We start from the raw sequence: 20,024 nt of genomic DNA, 5'->3' as shown, positions 1-20,024 counted from the left end.
TATTTATTTATTTGAAAAAGAGGCAGTGAGAGAGAGCATGAGCGAGGAGAAGGTCAGGGGAGAAGCAGACTCCCCATGGAGCTGGGAGCCCCATGCAGGACTCGATCCCGGGACTCCGGGATCATGACCTGAGCCGAAGGCAGTCGTCCAACCAACTGAGCCACCCAGGCGTCCTATATCCTTCTAGACTTTTCAGTGGATATGTATATATACTTTAATAAATGTACTATGTATTTATAAGCCAACATGGATTTTCTTTTCCCCACTGAATAGGATGAAACAGTATGAAACACCTCACCATTCAGTGCCTCGAGATCTACCTGTTTCCCAGAGTTACATGTACTATTCCATGACATGGGCACATCATCATTAATGTTTGGGTTCTTCTACTAGCGTGCACATATTCAAGTTATTTTCATGTTCTCACAATCACAAACGATTACAAAATGTGTATCCTTGTTTACATCTCTGAGTACTTCCGTTCCTTCTATGGGACACAGTATTTAGAGCTTGGCCTCATGGAAAGTTGCAGCCTGGAAGGGCTGGGGGAGTTCTCAAGAGGAACTCGAGTCCAGATCAGACTTGCCTTTAGGCGCACATTCCGTCCTCCTCAGTCTGATGTTTTTAATAGCTCTGGTAATCTACTCGTTCTACCCTTTGCGACAGTGCCCACAGCTTACCCTAAGAGGACTTTGGGAGCTCATTACAGACCCAGACACTGACTTGACTCGAAAAAGCATTTTCACAGAAAAGAAGGAATGAAGCGGAGGGGAGAGGGGAGGAAGAAGGAAGAGAAAGAAACTCACAAACAGCACAATACCACACGAGGCAGACCCCTGCCCTCCTATCAGCAGGGTGGTTATCAGCATGCCAGGAAGGGAGGTTTTCTGGAAAGGTCTGGATACGTGCCCAAAGCTCACAGTAGCTTTATGTTTACCAGTCCTGGGAAGAAACTTCCCGTTCTTGAGAGACTATAAGGCAGATAAAATGCGAAACATTTAAGATTTCAAAAAGGAAAGCAACATCACACAATCATGGCGGCCAACGGGACTGCTGGCCAACGCCTTTCCATCTCACCCCTTGTGGCTCCACCCCTGAGACTGAACTTAGGTCCCAACCAGAATTGATTATTTGGGAAGGAAAGGGAAATCTGGTTTAAAATCATAAATTTACAGAAACGGTGTGACTGGTAAACTAGAGAGGTTCCTTGGCTCTGCACCAGAACGAGGAAGGAGGCTGAAGGAGAAAAACCAGTTGAGATGGGTCCCAGCTGTGCCACCTGTGAACAAAGGGAGTTGGCTGGGTCCCTCAACTCCACTGACCCCTCCCTGGAGGACAGATGCAGTAACACCTGCCTGCAGCTCCCTGACACTGTTCAGTGCGTTCACCTGACAGCAGGGCAATGCAGACATTTCAAGGTACCTAAAGAGAAACGTGGCTGTGGCAGTCTTAAAACTACTTGCCATAATCACGAGAGGAAGGGACTAAAGGTAAAAGGGTTCAGTGAAAATCAGTCAGCACTCACAGACATCATTCAAAGAATCCTCTACCTATAACAGAAAGGAAGACTCGGAATCCGCACTGTGGTACAACACATGTGGCCCCAGGCCTGCTGCAAGAAGACAGTCACTGGGAACAGAGCCTGCACTTGTGCACACACGCACATGTGTGCTCACACACACACGAACACACACCCCACCTAAGGCACCCTCCTTGGGACAGATCAACTCAGGGACCCCAAACTCTAATACAAACTGCAAGACGTGCTTCTTGAATGACCTGTGACGACTGAAGAAGTGCTTTCTGAGACCAAGCGGAAAGATCATGACTGCGAAATAATCTAAACTCAGTAAGGAGGAAAGGCAGTACGTGACCTCCTTTTCCGAAGTCATCTTTAATGTATTACAGAGCCACACACCCTCGGTCCCAAGGAAGCATGCTGGGTGGGTGGCCAGGGCAGGATCCCAAAAATGACAGCCAACGGGACGACCAGGATTGCTTTTTCTACCCCAGGCCATCCTGGCCACTGTCTGCAACCTACCACAATGGTCTCTAAGGGACAGGAGGACATGCTCAGACATCCATGTGTGGAACTGACAGATACAGTGTCTAAGGCTTCTACTTCTAAGAAAACAGACCCATGGGGAGAATTAATTCACTAATTACACTAACAGTATTCGAGTGCCCTTTGTTTCCATATTCACAAGAACCATGTATGTGACGGACGTCACAACAGGGATCCCACAGAAGGATTTAGGAGACAATGTTCAGTGAGATCTTAGGTATAAAAGAGTTACTGGGGTGAAGACTCAGTGGCAACAGCATGAGCAAAGATCCTGAGGTGAGAGAGGGCAAAACAGTTTCAAGGGACACACAGAAGCCCTGTTTAACGAACAGGAAGAGAGGCGAGGAACGCACCACGGTGAGATTTGCTATACTCATCTGACTTCTTAGCCAAACAGAAATCACACTTAATAATACCTGGTTGGAAAACAGGAGACAGATGCCTTCGCTGAGAGGGACAAGGAACCAGTACAGAACTACGAGCTGCCATGGGGGCCTTGAGTGCAGAGTAACTGGGCTGCCCGAGGTAAGTGTCTAGGCTGCCAGGATGCTCGAACCACAGATTTTTAAATACATACAGGGATCTGAATGCACAGGTACTAAATCATATTAAAATCCCATTGTAAAATATTCTACAACTGGTAAAAGGCTTAATTAGAAATTTTCAAAATACGAAGTCATCTCTCCCCTGATGTGTAACCTCCAAGCCAAGAAATAGGACTGTCAGGACAAAATGGGTAACCCTGTCCATTTAGAGCTCTTTTCTCTCCCCAGAAATCGATCTGAGATCACTTTTTTTCAAAGGCAGCAAAATGTTTTTTTCTATGTTAAGATATTCTCCAAAAACTGGATCTTTTCCTATACAGATAGATGATAAGAAAATCTTTGTGGAGGGTGGGCCTTTGAATTAATGTGGCAGGTGACACTGCCAAGCCCGGAGGGTGAGAGCCAATGCACCTTGCTCTTCAAGGGAAGGAAGCAAAGTGACCTTGACACCGACTCTGAGCTAGACCGCTCCACCTTGTTCTCCTAGTCACGGAGGTTTTCCTTTTCAGAGAAGGCTGCCGGAGCGAGGCTGCCTCGGAGACCCTTGGAAAGATGGTTTCCCTGACAAGAAAGAACAAAGGAAGGCAGAGAGAATCAGTGTCTCTTTTTTTTTCTGAAAAAGCCTGGAGAAGATGGAAATACGACTATCTGCTCTTGTCAAGGTCATCTTGCAATGCTTTCTTTTACATTTTCCGTGGTGCATTTTTTGGTGCAGAGGCTGAGCAGGGATTAGAAGGCTGGGAGGAAAAGTGAGAGAGGAATGCCGAGAGGCTCAGGGAAATCGGTGCAGAGAGGACCAGAATCAGAGCAAAGCAGCAGCAAGGACAGAGCACAGAAGCCAGTGACGGGCCAGGAGGCAGTGAAAGGGAAAAAGCTCCGAGGTGAGGAGAGGAGGAGGAGGAAGACCATGATAGCGAGGACACAGACACACCGAGTACATGTGGGTCGGGAAGTGCCCAGAGGGGGAGGAGGTGAGCCCGAAACCAATCACGCAACGTCAGCAGTGTTTACACACCTGTCCTTTATTCCCACACTAGATGCGCGGGCCCTGGCATCTGAAGGCAAATTTACAGAAACTGAAGAGAATTCATCGTGCACAGACCTAACCCTGTATCACCAACCTTACTTGGTGTGCCAGAGTCTGCGCTCCATTAGAAAAGGAAAAGAAACAAAGGGAGCTCTGAAATGCCTGCTTTTTCATGAGCAGCTCAGCCAATGTGGCTGAACAGTCTCTGGAGTGCCCAGCTGGGGTCCTGGTTCTGTGGCTCACTAGCCGCGAGCTAGCCTCTGTATGCCTCAGCTTCCTCACCTGGAAAATGGGCACAATAATGGATGCCTCCTCATAGGATTGGGAGGCCAAGAGCTAATACATACTAAATATTTAGAAGAGTTCTTAGGACACGATGAGTGCTCAAAAAATACTAGCTATTTTTGTTAAGAAGGGCATTCTATCAAAGGACTGGAGGCGAACGGAACTGCACATAAGCACCGCACTCTACTTGATAGAGTTGTTTCCCACAGGTAATGAGCCGACAACCCCGATACTGCCCACCAAGTCTCCTGGAGCTGAACAACTAAGCAAATGCATGGCAGACGGGGGCCGCCACTGTTCTCGCTGTCACAGAGGGAACTTCCAAATAAGCAAGGGGAGCAGGCTAGAGCCATCTATGCGGTCATGGATTAGAGCTGGAGACATCAGCGAGAACTTGTGTTTAACATAATATAGATACAGATGGTTATACATAAATACTCCTAGAGATGTGTATTTCATAATTCAAGTAAACATAAATCTCCTAGTCCTATCGGCAGAGAGGGCTATGAAGAAATGACAGCTCAGCAGCACTGAGTGCACCTAGGATCCTGGTTGCCAGTACCGTTCATTCTGCCATGAAAAGAATCAGGTTTCCTTGAAGAAATGGCTGGTTCCGGGCCTGGGGCCGGAAACATACAAGATGAGCCCAGAGCACCTTGTTGTGCCGGAAGGTCAGAGGGCTTGAACAACAGAACATACCCACAACGACAGAAACACCTCTCAAAGTGACATACGAGTCAATCAAAAGAGTTCCCAACGGCCTAAACGGGAACAATCTGAGCAAAAAACTGGCATCGGATTATGATCCAAAGCATAAAAAAATTTACTCACTGAGTCTAAACTGATAAAAATCTTTAAATAAATTAATAGATGAGGGAAACAAATCTCCCATGCAGAAGTCTCCCCAATACATTGATTAGATAACTTACCCTCCGGGGGGGGCATAACCCCCACTCGTTAACGGGGGGCTGTACACTCTGACTTCCTTCCAACAACACGGTTGTGTAGGACGATGTCTTCCATGCAGAAATCACAAAACTACTACCCCAGGGAGGTGATCGAGGCCAAGGACAGTCATAAATCATACTGACAGAAGGAATCCTTGATATCATGTGATGAGGTGGCATTTTACTTCTGTAATAGCCCTCTCAAAAACTCATAAGTTCAGTCTAATTGTGAGAAAAATATCAGTGTAGTTATGAGAAAAATTCCAATAAAGGGGTATCCCATAATATACCCGATCTCAAAACCGTAAAGGTCATTGAAACCCAGAAAAGTCTGAGAAACTGTCACAGCCAAGAGGAACGCAGGTGGATATGACAACTAAATGTAATGTGGTATCCTGGGTGGGATTCTGGAACAGAAAAAAGGCATGAGGTAGAAGTAGGGAAATGTGAGTAAACTCCGGACGTCAGTTAATGATGTGCCATCCTGGTTTGTTAATTGTGACAAACACGCTATAGTCACGTAAGAACCGCAGGGGAATCTGTGAGGGGGACATCCGGGCACTCTGCTGTACTAACTGTTCAGTCCTTACACAAATCTAAAACTGTCGTGGGAAAACATCTTAAGCAGATGCCTGGGTGACTCACCTGGTTAAGCATCTGCTTTCAGCTCAAGTCATGATCTCAGGGTCCTGGGGCTGAGCCCCGTGTCGGGCTCCCAGCTTAGTGGGGAGCCTGCTTCCCTTCCCTCTCCCCCTCTCCCTGCTCAGACTCTCTCTCTCAGTCTTTCCAATAAATACATAAAATCTTTTTTTAAAAAAGGAAAAGAAAAGACAAACATCTTAATTTTAAGAAAAAAGCATGAACAGGAGAGTCTGACCTAAGTTCTTAAGAGAAAATATCTCATTTTTATCACAGGGAAAAGAAGCAGAGGCCAGAGTGTAGAGGGCAAGGCGTGGGTTGAAATCCCAGTTTTCCCTGATTCCCTGTGCGACCTTGGACATGCTCCTTAACCTCTGTCTCAGACCCCTCACGTGTAAGATACATCATGTTATTATGGGAATCATGAAAGGATATACAGAGACTATCCCTACTAAGCATCAGTGAATTCTAGCTATTGCTATTACAAAGGGTACTGCCACTCCAACCCAAACAACTTCTCAAGGACCTCTGTAGCTCTGTATTCTCCAATTCCTCACCATCTGAGGCAGGCGTTTTATGTTATAAATGGTCCTCTAATGAAAAAACTGCTGAGGGTTTCTCCATTTTGCACCATTAGAATGGAGGAAGTTGGGAAGTTGGGAAGGAAAGACGTGGCCAGGCTCCAAGAACAGGAAGCAGGCACTCAGATCCACGGGCCTGACCCATCGGTCTTCCTTCTTCTTTCCTCACATCCTACAACCCATCTCCTTCCCCAGGAAACAAGCCCAACTTCCCCATTTCTAACAGCTGTCTAGGGACCTGGCTCAGGGTGTTCATTCAGTAGTAAAGCCAGGCAAAACAACACAGGGCAAGGAAAATGATCCCAAATTACGAGATGTCAGGAGGCTAACACACTACAACACCCGTCACGACGGTGATAATATGCCTTAGCTCTTCGTGGACTTCTGGTGGCGACTGGGAACTGTGATCTACACAGATGTGGCCTGGAAAGGCACCTGAGATCCCGATGCTCTTGTGAAATGGGACGTCCAAGAACAAAATGGTGAGAAGCCCACGCCTTGGACCCGAGTTCAAATACCAGAGTTCGCTGATATTTGAACCCTGGTCTGACCAGGGTTCGCTTAACCAGCAGCTTGACGTTAGTCAAAGTGTGTATGATACTTTTCTGGAGCTTCCATTTACACACTGATACAATGAGGCCAACATCTCACAGCAAATCTGTGACAGTAAAGGAAGACACAAGGCCCCCCGCAGAAGGCCTCACGCTAGTAAGCGCACCATACACTGCAGCCGAAGGCACAGGCCAGGCTGGTGACAGCGATATCACCTTGTCATCCCCTGCCGGGCTGCAGGGTCAGTCAATGACAGGGTCCGGTCGGGTGGCCTGTTTGCCTTTCTCTGACACTTCAAGAACCCCAAGAGATTCTTAAGTCGCTGATTTTTCTTTCTGAACCACTGACCACCGACGTTTCACTTCTCCGGAATTTTTAGAAAACAAATTTCTGCTTTGGGAACCTACTTTCTTCCCTTAAACACGCAATTCTGATTCAAGATTTCAATGACTTTTAGGACGATAATTTACACTTTTCCTTGTCCGGTATGGGCGTTTTAAAGACAATGCCAGGCTCTTTTACGTTGTGTATAATTTTTCCATTTCTTCCTCCATCCCACTTTAACTTTAGAAATGCTCCTTTCACCTTGTAGCCTTTCATTCTTCTAAATTTCAAGATTTAGGGGCACCTGGGCGGCTCAGTCGGTTAAGTGTCTGCCTTCAGCTCAGGTCATGATCTCAGGGTCCTGGAATGGAGCCCTGCATCAGGCTCTCTGCTCAGCAGGGAGCCTGCTTCCCCTGCCCCGGCCCCCGCCTGTTGCTCTGCCTACTTGTGATCTCTCTCTCTGTGTCAAATAAATAAATAAAATCTTTAAAAATAAATAAATTTCAAGTTTTAGATCTTACTTTTGCTCTGTTCCTTACCCCCTTCTTTGCCCCATTTTTGTTAAAATAGCCAGATTAATTTCCTCCCACTGCCTTCATAGGGTATTTGAGTTCGCTGGAATGAATACTGACTGCAAACTCTCTGGGAAGATTTTTTTAGTACTTTCCACCGTCAAGTTTCTCGGGCATTAAGGAATCACAGCCAGGCTTCTTGAACTCACCCCACTTTCCTTTAAAGTGGTTCCAATGTCTTGGATTACCACTATTTGATTCCTTACCAGACTAAAATCTGGTGTCACTATTTGCAACTTCTGGGAAAAGATTACGAGAATGGCATTCATATCGTCTGAATGTACAGAGATGAAAGCAGAATGATTTCAACAGTTGAAAGCACTGCGGTGGTAAAGAGTTTCAGAAAACAAAACACAGCGCTCCAGAAGGGAAGTGAAGACAGTCCATAAAAGAAAAGGAAATAGAACTCTTTCAACGTTATAATAATAGTATTAAAGGAAAGAAAAAAGTGTCATTTCCTGATGAGTCTTAAACCTCCTAAACCGCTTTAAAGTATCTAAGATAGACAGACAGACAGACAGTCTAATTTCAGATCCATTCCAAAGCATGAAGATTCATGGTATCAGGTTTCGGCATGGTTAATATCCCTTTACATTCTCCTCACTTCTGAATTCAATGATTGTAATAAATCTGCAGGAAGGAAAGTTTCCTTTTCCATCTGGTTCTGATTTTGTTATTCTAAATAGACAACATTTTATCATGTAAAAGTGTCAGTAGGAAAGAGGAAAGGGGCACAGGTAGAATGGATGTGGGCAGAGATGTTTTCTCCTGTCACAGGAAGTCAGTTTCCTGATTTCCAAATAGTGGCAAGTTTAGGGATTGTAGAAATAAACACGGGATGCCTTATTATACACAACAGTCTCGCGCTAACATCAGAGATCACTGTGTGGCAGATTCCAACATCTAGAGGCCTTGGAAGTTGCATTCCTCGCAACTTAAGGAATTCTTATTTTGGCTAGATGACTTCAAAGGTCCCTGATATTGCACAAAGCCTGAACCGGGCACACTCGGGCCTGAAATTACAAGTGGGAGTCACAGCACAATCTGACACTTTTTGAAATTCATGAAGAACACTCGTCAGCTGTGGTCCAAGACACCAGAAGCCAATCTTTCATCTGGGCAGTTCCATTTGTACTTCCCCATTCTCCTTTTTCTTAGTTCTTTTATCCTCTGAAAGGTTGATTAGATCCATATTTAGAAATACAAGGAAGACTGTTATCTTGGGATTTGGGACCCTGTATGAAATGTAAGCCTTGCTCTATGCTTTACATTAAAAACTGAAAAACCAAACAAGAGTTGAGGATTTTTCTGCTCAGGGTTAAGCCTCCCAGTGATTCCCCACCCACACCGCACCCCATCTGCAACCCTGCAGGCATTTGCCCTAAAACAGGATGTTTACTTCTTAGAAAGTTACTGAATTCCTGCCGCCTGTTTCCCACCTGAAATCACAAGAAGACAGACTCACGGCAAAGGAAAACAACTGGCATTTTGCCCCTGTCACCTGACCCCGCAATCCAATGCTTTAGCTCATCTCTGGACTGAGAAGCGCAGTGAGCCGCCATGATGTCGCGAATACTCCCGAGCAGGCCAAAGAAGCCCTTTTGGTTTTCTAGTTTATCGAAACTAGTGGCACAGCCCCCACTCCCCCAACTGAAAAAAGCAGTCGAGGAGACTTCTCAAAAATTCAGTATACTATTTGGGCCATATCTCTGATTCCTTTTTTTCCCCTTCTTTTAAGATTTTATTTATTTATTCCAGAGAGAGAAAGAATAAGAGAGCACGAGCTGGGGGAGGGGAAGAGGGAGAAGCAGACTCCCCGCTGAGCTGGGAGCCCACGCAAGGCTGGGTCCCAGGACCCTGGTGTCCTGACCTGAGCTGAAGGCAGACACTTCACCGAATGAGCCACCCAGGCGCCCCAAGATCCCTGCTTCTGATATTCATTTTCACTTTGGAAAAGAGGAAACCTAAACAAGTTTTATCCCGGAGGCCATTAAACTTGAAAGGCCGCCAGGGATCCTATATTCCGAGCACTCATTTTTCGGGTCAACAAACTGAAAGTGAGAGAGAGGTGAAGTGACCAGGTCATACAGCTGGAAAGTGACAGTGAGTGATGAGGGACTTGAATCTGAGTTCTCCAGGCTCCTTACTCAAGGCCCTTCGCCTTCTCTGAGGCTGGCTCCCAGACCACCTCTGCATTGGGACTCCCCCCCACCCCCACAAATAAGCAGGGTCCTATTTTTATGTACATCTGGTATTCCTAAGTAAAGACAGCTTTCACTTGAGGGCTGCAGTCCTCCCCGTGTAGCTTGCCTGCACACCAGGGATACTTTGAGGCAGATCATTCTCTGCGGGAGGGCCGTATTTTGTGCATGTAGACTATCTGGCAACAGTCCTGGCCTCTATCTACCAGAAGCCAATAGCATCCCCCCACCAAGTTAAGACAACAAAAATTTCTCCAGACATTGCCAAACATCTTCTGGGGACAAAACCAGCCCACTGAGAACGGCCATAGAGCCATATCTCCTACACAAACATCAGCCATCAGGAGGCCTTTGGTCATGGCTCCAGGTCAGATGCCAGAGCTCTGGGATTGGTGGAGGAATTTTCCACACGTTACATATGGAATGAAGAAGGTGCGACCCTGATTTCCTCTCAGAAAGACAGAGCACTGACCCCACCCAGCCGCAGAAATGATGAGGAGAAGGGCAACCTCTGACAGAGCAAACAGATGATGGTGAAATGAGATGAAAAATAATAAAAGGAGAAATGGGGGAGGTTGGGGAGGAAGCAATACGAAAGAAGGAAAACACAAGGAAGAAAGAGGTCAGCTGAGAGAAGGGATTTCAGCATTCCAGTATTTGTAGGACAGAGGAGCCCATTATAAGATAAAGTGGCGTATTTTCAGCAGGCATAATTTTTTTATAAAAAGCAAAGTCGGTCTGAGGAAAAGGGTCAAGCACTTTCTACCAATTCATTGTGAGGCTTTAGGAAAGGACCATTGTCCCCAGATGATGGACCCCCTCCGGGGAGTTCTATGTGAAGCTCTTTGTTAAGGACTCATATGCTTAAAACTGGAAAGCCCTTTACAACGGCTTATCCTGGAGTTTCACCCACATCACACTGTTCCTGGTGTACAATGAAGTAGAATAAAGTTTTATAATAGAACTTTCAAATAACGAGCTTAATTCTTCACATCTAAGGTACAAACCAATTTTCTTTAATGTGCGACTTCCCAGAAACCTGCTTAATCTCAAAGCACCCCCTGGGAAACAGAAAAGCTCTGGATATTTTTCAGACCGTTACCGTCCTTGGAGTGTTCAGGTGGCTGGTTAAATGGTAGCTCCAGATTTGACTCAATTCCAAAGTTTGTGGAGAACAACACACTTATTTCTGAATCTGGTCCCAGGGGGAGACTACATGTGACAAGCTAGCGACTCAAGACTCCTTTTGTAGATGCTTAAAAAGATTCATTATAAAAAGGTTCTTTTCAAAAAATTATTATTTCAGTAAGTTTTCAGGGATAAACACAATTAACAACAAAACCTCTCTAATCCTACTATTCTCAAACCCTTAAAGTACATAGGAATCACTCAAGGATCTTACTGAAATGCAGATTCTAACCTAGGTCTGTGTGAGGACTGAGATTCTGCATTTCTAACGCGCTCCCAGGTGGTGCCGATGCTCCTGGTCCGTGTACCACACTCTGGGTAAGAAGTCTGTCAATCAAGTCCACCCCCCAACTCACATCACCTATTTGATGATACTGTTTCCCTCCTGCAGAAACTATTCAGGGCTGACTGACTCCTGCTTACCACAGAGGGCCCTTACTCTCTTGGGAGAATGAACCTCCCTTCACAATAGCTTTGGCTCTACAACTCCCCTCAACCTGGTACATACGCCATCAGGAAGTGGCCGTAGCATTCTGTCTTGTTACCAAAATGCATCTCCCTGACTCGGTCCCACTGTTCCCCTGCTTGGATGGCTCTACCACCAAAACCATCGCCCTCCCGGAAATGTCAACTCCTCCAAGAAGCCTCCCCAAGCCCTCTAAGAATAAAAGTATTAGTTCCACTCACCACACATGTTGCTTTGACATTCAAATATCTACACAGATGTGTTTGCTTTTCTAGAAGGTTACAGTCCATCCAACAAAATAATAAAACTGCCTCTCTCAAGACTTTAAAAAGATACTCAATTTTCTTACCTTCCCATCCCTGGCTCTGAAGAAAGGATTTCATCAGTCAGACCCCAAGATGAATACTTAGTAAGAGTCCTTTCAAGCACCCTGGCATATATCCCATCAACTCAAGAACATCACTCCTAGAGCGGCCTGCAACCCCCACCATGGATTTTTTGTCAGTGTCTTCTAGATTATTCTCATCAGATTAAACCAACACCCAGGTCTAACAAACACATATATGATGAAAAAAACCCTCCTTTGCCCCAGATCATCCTCCAGTCCATTTCTCTTCCAAACTTCTGTCTTCTCTTGAGCCAGACCGCCATCCACCAAAACTGCACTTGTCAAGTGGGCCAAGGACCAATGTGTTACAAAGGCAGGAGTCTTTCCCCAGGCTCTTCTCACTTGATAACTGAGCACTGTTAGACATGGTTGGTCACACCCCCTCAAAACTCCTTCTTCACTTGTCTTCTGGACACAACTTCTTTCTTCTCTGTCCCAGCCTCCTCTTGCTGGACCTTTATCCTCCTAATCTGAACACTGGAAGGAACCAAGGCTCAGTCTTTGTACCTTCCTCTTCTGACAGCCTTTGTTCCCACAGGGGGCACACTCAACCCCATAGCTTTAACTACCATGTCTAACTTAAGGATGCCCAGATTATGCCTCCCACTCTGACTTCTCCCTGAACTCTAGATTTAGCCAATCGTCTCAAAGTGAGTATGTCTACGATGAAATTACTGACACGTGCTGCCCACCACACCTGCTCCTCCTCCCCAGCCTTTCCTATCTCATAAAACCTAAGTTCTGCTCTATCAGTGACTCACACCACAACCCTCGGAGGTGTCCATGCCGCCTCTTTTTCTCTCACATGCCCCATCCACTTCATCAGTACAACCTGCCGGCAATACCTTCAAGATCTCCGCAGAAGCTCTTCTTACAACAAGTTACTCCTACTTTTACTACTATTACTACTATTACTACTATCATGTGGTGGATGCCACCACCACTACCACTACCATCACCTCCTCCCCCACCTCCTCCTCCAGCCTACACTACCAGCATCTCCTGCCCGGATCCTTGCAAGGGTGCTAACCAGGCTCCTTGCTGCCGCTCTTGCCCCCCATCCCGCTGCCAGAGTCTGTTTTCCACGTAGAGCCAGAGAAAGCCTTCTGAAATATTAATCAGGCCACAGCACTGCTCTCCTCGAAACCCTTCTAAATGCTGCTTATCTTCCTTAGGATAAAATTTAACATCCTGCCCAGGGCCTTCAAGTCCCCATGTGATCTGGAACCCCCACCACCTTCCGGATCGCATTCCCTAGCACTGGTCCCTCCATGCGCTCGGCTCCAGCCTCACTCATCCGTCTGCCTCCTGCTCCTGCCTCACAGCTTCGTCCACACTTTCCCTGCTCGGATATTCACCAGGCCCAGCCTGTACCCCATTCACGACTCTGCTCCAGTGTCACCAGATCAGAGAGCCCCTTCCTGGCACCCTGCGTGAATCAACCTCTCCGTCAGGATCTAGTCCCTTTGCTCTCGTTCACTGCCTTTCTGTGTGGACGCGCCGTCTCTCGGCTAAAATCCACACTTCACAAGGCCGAGGTCAGTTTTGTTGGTAGCTGTTTCCCTTAGTGCAGGGCCTGGCACATGATAGGTGCCCAAAACATTTTTACCGGATGAATAAATGACTATCATTGGATGGTCAAAAAATAACTCTATGGTTTTACGCATTATGGGGGAAAATGGCAACAATAAAAAGAAATTTAAAAAAAGAGAAGCTCTACTAAATTACATTCTTTTAGGGTAATGAGTCTTGACTGAGAGCTTATAATACACAGAAAAAGCATACGTACTTCCGGATCACCGTCTTAGACTCTGATGAACTTGGGCTTCCATCTTCTTCACAGTTTGGACTTGTCAGGTTTCCATACCTTTACAGATAAAAACAAACAAACAAACAAACAAATTACTCCTGAAAAGTGGAAACTGTTATCTCATGTTTGAAATGGAACTGAGTTGCTTTCCCACACCATTAAGTTAATATCCCATCATATCACTTTTTGATGCTAATTCATAAATATTTCTTTCCTTAATTACTCCTGAAACATGGAAACTGTCATCTCATGTTTGAAATGGAAACCTTGCCCAGTTGCCGGCCTCCACGTCCCCACAGCGGCTCTCCTTTTTGTAGACAAATCCTGTTCTTCAGTCCTCGTTTCAGCCATTGCTTGAGGGTCAAGAATTACTTCCATAACTTCTCCTCCTGGACTTACCCCCAAGGAGACCCCAAGGGGACACAGGAGGATGACTTTTTAGAAAGCAATAGGTGCTTAAATTTTTAAATGTGTCTCCTTCTCAAAGTTTACTGAATAATTAATCAGTTCCCAACTGCAGTTAGCTGTTCCTCCAGCTCTGCATGTAAGCAAGCCTACTGCATACAAATGCATCACATTTTGTTTGGTTCCAAGCATACACTTGAACTGCTCGAAGGGGTGTCTTTTTATTAACTTATAATGAATGCCCTGACCCTGACGATTTCTGCAGTTTCTCTTCCTCTCAGTGAAGAATCCAGAGATGCCTTGGCGTTTCGCAAACTGGTACTCTGTCCCTAAGTTTTGATCATAGAAATTCTGTAATTGGTGTGTTTACATTTTTTAAAGAGAACACTTTTGTCTTCTACTAATGGGATTAAAGGCCCCAGTACCCTTATGTTCCGTGTTCCTAGGATTTACAAATCCTTTTAGAGATAAAAGCCCACCATCTGGTTTGACTGAGTGCCAGCCCATCTGGTCTCCCTATCGCCCTATGCCGGTAGGTTCCAGTCCGCACCCCGAGGCACCAGCCCCCTCCCATCCACCTGCTCCTCTGTTGAGCTCATCAGCCTTATGGACTTCTTGGCCTCTCCAGCCTATTTTCCCCTGGCCTCCACCCTCCCCATTCCTCTTATTCTGCCTGCACCTGCTACTTAGAGGGCTTCCAGGGCCACCCTTCGCTGCTTCTGAGATAAGAACTTAGTCAGATTAAGATTTATTCAGCCCCATGTGAGCAAGGCAGGGATGGGAAATGAAATTCTCCTAAACGAACAGATGTTCTGGCTCTCTCCTTGGCCACCATCACAGGGAACCAGTCTCCACCTCCTCTCACAGCAGCATCTGTGGTTTACGTGAGTGGGGAAGATTAGGGCAGGCGCAGTGAAGAGCGGGCCTTGGGGGAGCCGCTGCACCTTCCGCCCATCCGACGATGGGACGGCTGTTCTTGCTCTGCATTTCTCAGACTCTGGAGCTGAGCTGCTGGTTGGGATGACAGGAGCACCTATCCCAGGTCGCATCCAAGAATGGGATGCGACAGGTGCAGTCAGATGCTGTCGAGACGGACCAAGCAACTTATGTGGGTGAGCGATGTTCGCTCTCATTAATTAATCCGGCACCATCTGCTCAGAGCGTGTGCTCGGAAGACCCCAGGGATGTTTCTCTCAGCCGCCAGAGTGGTGCACAGATCCCTAATCAGGACCAGAATGGCTGGATGATGATGCTCTGGAGACCAGTGAGGACCATCAACAAGACAAGGCACGTGCGGCCGCGTGCATGGTCCCGTCTCTACCCAATCCACTGAGAAATCCTATTGGCTCTGCCTTTATAACATACCCTGAATCCAAACACTTCTCAGCACTTCCACCCTGGCTCAAACCACCACCACCTTTAGTCTAGAGCAGGGAAACAGCCACTGCTGTTTCAGTGGGAAATCAGTCTCCCGGCTTCAGCTCAGCGCGATCCTGTGCGATGTGCATCCCATCACATCACCACTCAGCTCAGAACCCTCCCGTGGCTCCCGTTTTACACTGAAGAAAGGCAAAAGTCACACCTGACTCACGGGGCCCTAAAGGACTTGCTCTGATACCTCTGATGGAGTCTACTGCACCTGCTCACCCTCCCTGAGCCTCACCCGCCCCCCTGCGGCTTCACCATACCGGGGCATCCTCCTGACTCAGAATCTCGGTGCTCCTCTTCCTGCCCGCCCCCGGGGGGGCCAACAGCACCTCCCTCTGCTCCTGCGGCTCCTGCGGGGCTCTGCTCAAATGTCACTTTCTTGGTGAGGTCTCCCAGGCCACCCTCCATAGACCGACACTCAAGGGCACCTGGGTGGCTCAGTGGGTTAAAGCCTCTGCCTTCGGCTCAGGTCATGATCCCAGGGTCCTGGGATCAAGCCCCGCATCGGGCTCTCTGCTCAGTGGAGAGCCTGCTTCCCCCTCTCTCTCTGTCTGCCTCTCTGCCTACTTGTGATCTGTCTGTCAAATAAATAAATAAAATCTTCAAAAAAAAAAAAAAGACCAACACTCAAAGCGCTGCTTTATTTTCCTGTACTGCACATTCTCATATACGGTATAATTAAGTTACTGTGTTTACTGTGCGCTGGAACATAAACTCCATGAGAACAGGATCCCTGTCCCCTTTGTTCCTACTCTTTAGTGCTTCCAATGATGCTGGGCACTTGTCTGATGGCTACTTGTCTGGGAGCAAATGAATGGTCTGGTGGGGTTCCCTAAGCAGACATGAAAACAGACTTCTCAACTGTTGTTGCAAGGGCACCATCTGGCTTTTTGCTTATACCGGTGTCTTAACCTGTCTGTGTCTTCATTCCTCAACTCTGGGATCATAAAAAAAAGCTTTAGGATAGCTGTGATCCAAAACTCTAAAACTGAAATACAAACGAAATAAAGTTTTAAGATCTTAAAGCTGAGATCTTGAAAATATAAGCAGTATGAAAAGGCAAAAAAAAAATGTATATAGGGTTTTACAAAGGAGACCTTCAGAAGCAAGATAAAATTAAAGAGCCTGTAACCCTCTGGAATTTCATGGGGAGGGGATGGATATTTGCCCCTGCGTTTTTCTAATCATTAGAGAGAATTAACGCCTTACAGAAAAGAAACTAGACAAGCACTAGAATCAAGAACTCTTTAATGTTCAAGCTAGGTCATTTGAGAGTTAGTTTTACTAGATTAAGAGCATTTCTTTGATGTTTCCCGGACCCTCTCATAGCTTCCCACCAAAAACCATAGTCAAATTCAATTCATTTACTCCAGGGGAGTAAATAAAAGGGGTGTGTGTGCGTGTTTAATTAATGGCAATCGAACAGCCACAGATGAACCTGTCAACAACGTCACCTCCAATTTCTGCAAAGTCTCCCCAGGATTTAAGATCAAAGCATCAATCTCTGAAAAAGGCTTGCCAATGAGCAACTGGTCTTCTTTAAATGGTAACTCATAAAACTTAAATTAAAATACAGATTGTCAGAATGACTTTTGACATGGTTTCCCCTGTATCACGAGGCAAAAGAAAGATTTACAGATGCCTCTTAAAGTACAGTCTTCAGCAATTATTTACCGTGGCCTAAAAATTGCTGGAAAAAGAAAAACAAAACCATAACGTTTAACTGGTTGCTGATATTTAAACAGGAAACAGTTATTTCCAGAGGGGACAGATATTATTGTTTGGAGTCTATCTGAGCAAATGAAATGTTTAATATGTGTTTGAAGGGAGGACAGGGGTATTTGCAGTTCAAAGAAATCCTAAGATAAAGTTGTCCTCGGGGACAGTCTCTCTGGTTGGGGGAGACATTTGAACTTTTGCTCCCTGACAGAAAAGGCTCAGTAACTCCAGACCAAGATGGCGGTAATCCTGAGGAACTTCTCCGGCTCCGCTTGAATCCAGTAACGACAGCAGATAATAATTACTGAGTGCAGACCAAGTGCCTGGTACTGCACTAAGCACTTTATAAGAATGGTTTCATTTAATTCTCACAAGAATCCTATGTGATATTATTATTCATATTTCACAAATAAGAAAGTGAGGCCCAGGGACTGAGGTAATTTGCCCTCAATTCTCAGCTAATACATGGAGCAGAGATTTGAACCGTGACAGTCAGACTCTACAGCCCAGTCTCCTTGTGAGTCACTACCAGATCACATGAGCTCGAGTTATCTTAATTTGATGTGTCCCAATGCACTAGATTATAGCTTCTTTGAGGTCAGAAACTTTATTCTTTGCATTTATTTACCAATCTTTCATCCTTTTACTCATTCAGTCCCCATTAAGGCCTATGTTCAGGTACTATTCCCAGCACTGGGCATACAGCTGTGAACAAACCAAAGGCCCTGTTTTCAGGAAGTGGACACTGTAGTGGGTGGAGGTAGACAATAAAATAATAATCAATTAACACATAATAAGTCAGAGAGTGAAAAGTGCAATGGAGAAACATAAAACAGGTAGGGGTGATCAGACACAATAAGGGGAGTCTAAAGTAGCTCCCACCCATGAGGTATTCAGACAAAGCCTGATGTGAAACTGACGATGAGGTAACATCCTCTAGAAGGTGGGCGAGTGGGCTCTACAGATCTCTAAAGCATCTTCTACGCAGAGCGAGGAGCCGTAGCAGAGGCTGTAGCACAGTGGCAGAACGATGTGCTTGAGAAGCATCAAGAACACTAGTGAGTAAGTAAAGGGAGAGAAGGAAATGAGGCGCAGAAGTGACAGGGACTGATCATGAGGCTTGACAGGCCATGGCGAGGACTTGGGTTTCATTCTCTTACCTTGCTCACTGTCCCATCCCCTGAGGCAGCAATGGAGCCTGCTCTTAGTGGACACTCAATATACATTTGCTAAATGAATGAATTAATACTATCTCCTGGGGACAGAAAGGAAAGGCTGGGGAAAGAGGAGAAGGGAGGAAGCCACTTACTGGGGATGGATGAAAGAACAGAGAGGAAGAAGGACCAAAAAGCGGGACCTCACATGAAGCTGCTGACTCCTGGACCTCTGGGAGGCTCTGCTTCTCTAATAAACCCCAGCCCGTGAACATTCAAGGCGGTTTTCTTTAACTGACCCATGGGAACACAGGTCAGGTATGAGGAAAATGTTCAGAAGCTGACCTTGACTCAGGAGAATGATACGGGTGAAAGAGCCGGCAGATGTCTGGAACACCAAGGAAGCTTTGATTACGACTATGGACTGTATCCCACAGATCAGTAAGAGGGATGTTTTTAATCACTCCAAATAATATCCTTCACGGCAGGCACTCTCCACCCAAGTCTGACCTCAGAACTGGGTCGCTGCCGCCAAGCCTACCTTGGAAAGGTCTTGTTACCTCCATGGAGCTTGTTATTCAAGGAGAAGACAAAGGTCAAAGACTCTTTGTTCTCTTGCAAGGGGCCAGTGATGCTGAGCACAGAATGTGCTTTCCACTCATAAGATCTGGAACTCCAGGCACTTTTACCACAATTAGAAAAAGCTAGAAGATCCAGAAAGAGCTGCCATCCTCCACTCTAGGCCTTTGCTGTGAAGGGCCCTCCATCTTTGTTGTGCTTTCATTCTCCACGTTACCATCATGGTAGTCCCTGACAGGTAAGGCAACATTAACAGCAAAGAGTGCCTAGTCTTCCTGTGGTACTTCACAGTTACAAAATCCTTCACAGTTATAAATTTTCCTTGAGAAGAAAATCTTCACACCTAGCCCCAACCCACAACAGTCTGAAGAAGAGGCCAAAAGGACAAAGGTTTTATAATCCCTGCTCTTCCAGAACAAGAAACCCAAAAGGTTTCTCACACCATAGCTTGCTTGCATCCAAATTTAAGATTATTCCTTAAGTGTGATGGATTTTACACCCTAGCTATAGGGTTTCTTCTATTTTCCACTCCAAGTCCTTGTCATCCATTTCTCTTCTTTGGCCCATTTTACGCCACCACAGCTTGGTGGCCCATCAGTATCTCTTCCTTCCAGTCAACAGCATATACATCTTGCTAGTATGTTCCAGTGGCTATGGTCACATGAAGGGCAACAGAAGAAACAGGGATACATCTGGGATGGTGAGCAGGAAAAGCTCTGACAACACAGAGTCTGTTAGCGGGTCAATATTTGTCTTAGGCTTAAAATGAATTAATACTTTATTAACAAATCAGTACAAGCCTGAAGCTCAGTATTCCCCAACCACGAAAAGGTGTTACTGTAGATCCCATCAAGGACCTTATGAAATAGGCTACACGGAACCTCATACATAGGAGCGTAGGACTAAAAATGGTAGGATCGCCATTTTCAGGATTGCTTGTCTCCCCTAAGCTTACAAAAACTCAATATCACATCAATTTATATGTTGTTCTCAAGGGCTGAGTTTCTCCTTTACTCAAACACATACATGTGTAAAAAAAGGCAAATATCAAGTAAGAAAAATGGTAAGATAGATAAAAAAAGTAGTAAGAGAGGAAAGTGATAAGATAAGCTAAAACTAACTCAAAAACAGTCCTATGCCTTTTTAAGA

The 20,024-nt window shown here is 45.8% G+C and overlaps 1 protein-coding gene and 1 long non-coding RNA gene across 6 annotated transcripts in view; both read right to left on the bottom strand.

Moving 5' to 3' along the window:
- RGL1 (ral guanine nucleotide dissociation stimulator like 1) overlaps nt 1-20,024 on the bottom strand; it is a 223,102-nt gene that overhangs the window by 46,634 nt on the left and 156,444 nt on the right. For all 5 annotated transcript variants that reach the window (XM_032319041.1, XM_032319044.1, XM_032319042.1 and 2 more), the window contains one exon: nt 13,570-13,647. In XM_032319041.1, coding sequence (XP_032174932.1) covers nt 13,570-13,647 — 78 coding nt within the window. The remainder of the gene's footprint in view (nt 1-13,569; nt 13,648-20,024) is intronic.
- LOC116576625 lies at nt 150-13,558 on the bottom strand. The gene is made up of 3 exons (XR_004280227.1): nt 11,929-13,558; nt 5,160-5,164; nt 150-173 (listed from the first exon to the last, which is right to left on the bottom strand). It is a non-coding gene; the product is annotated as an uncharacterized LOC116576625 (long non-coding RNA).

This window comes from Mustela erminea, chromosome 17 (assembly GCF_009829155.1).
Source record: "Mustela erminea isolate mMusErm1 chromosome 17, mMusErm1.Pri, whole genome shotgun sequence".
Classification (NCBI taxonomy): Eukaryota; Metazoa; Chordata; class Mammalia; order Carnivora; family Mustelidae; genus Mustela; species Mustela erminea.
This window is presented reverse-complemented; position numbering and strand designations above follow the sequence as displayed.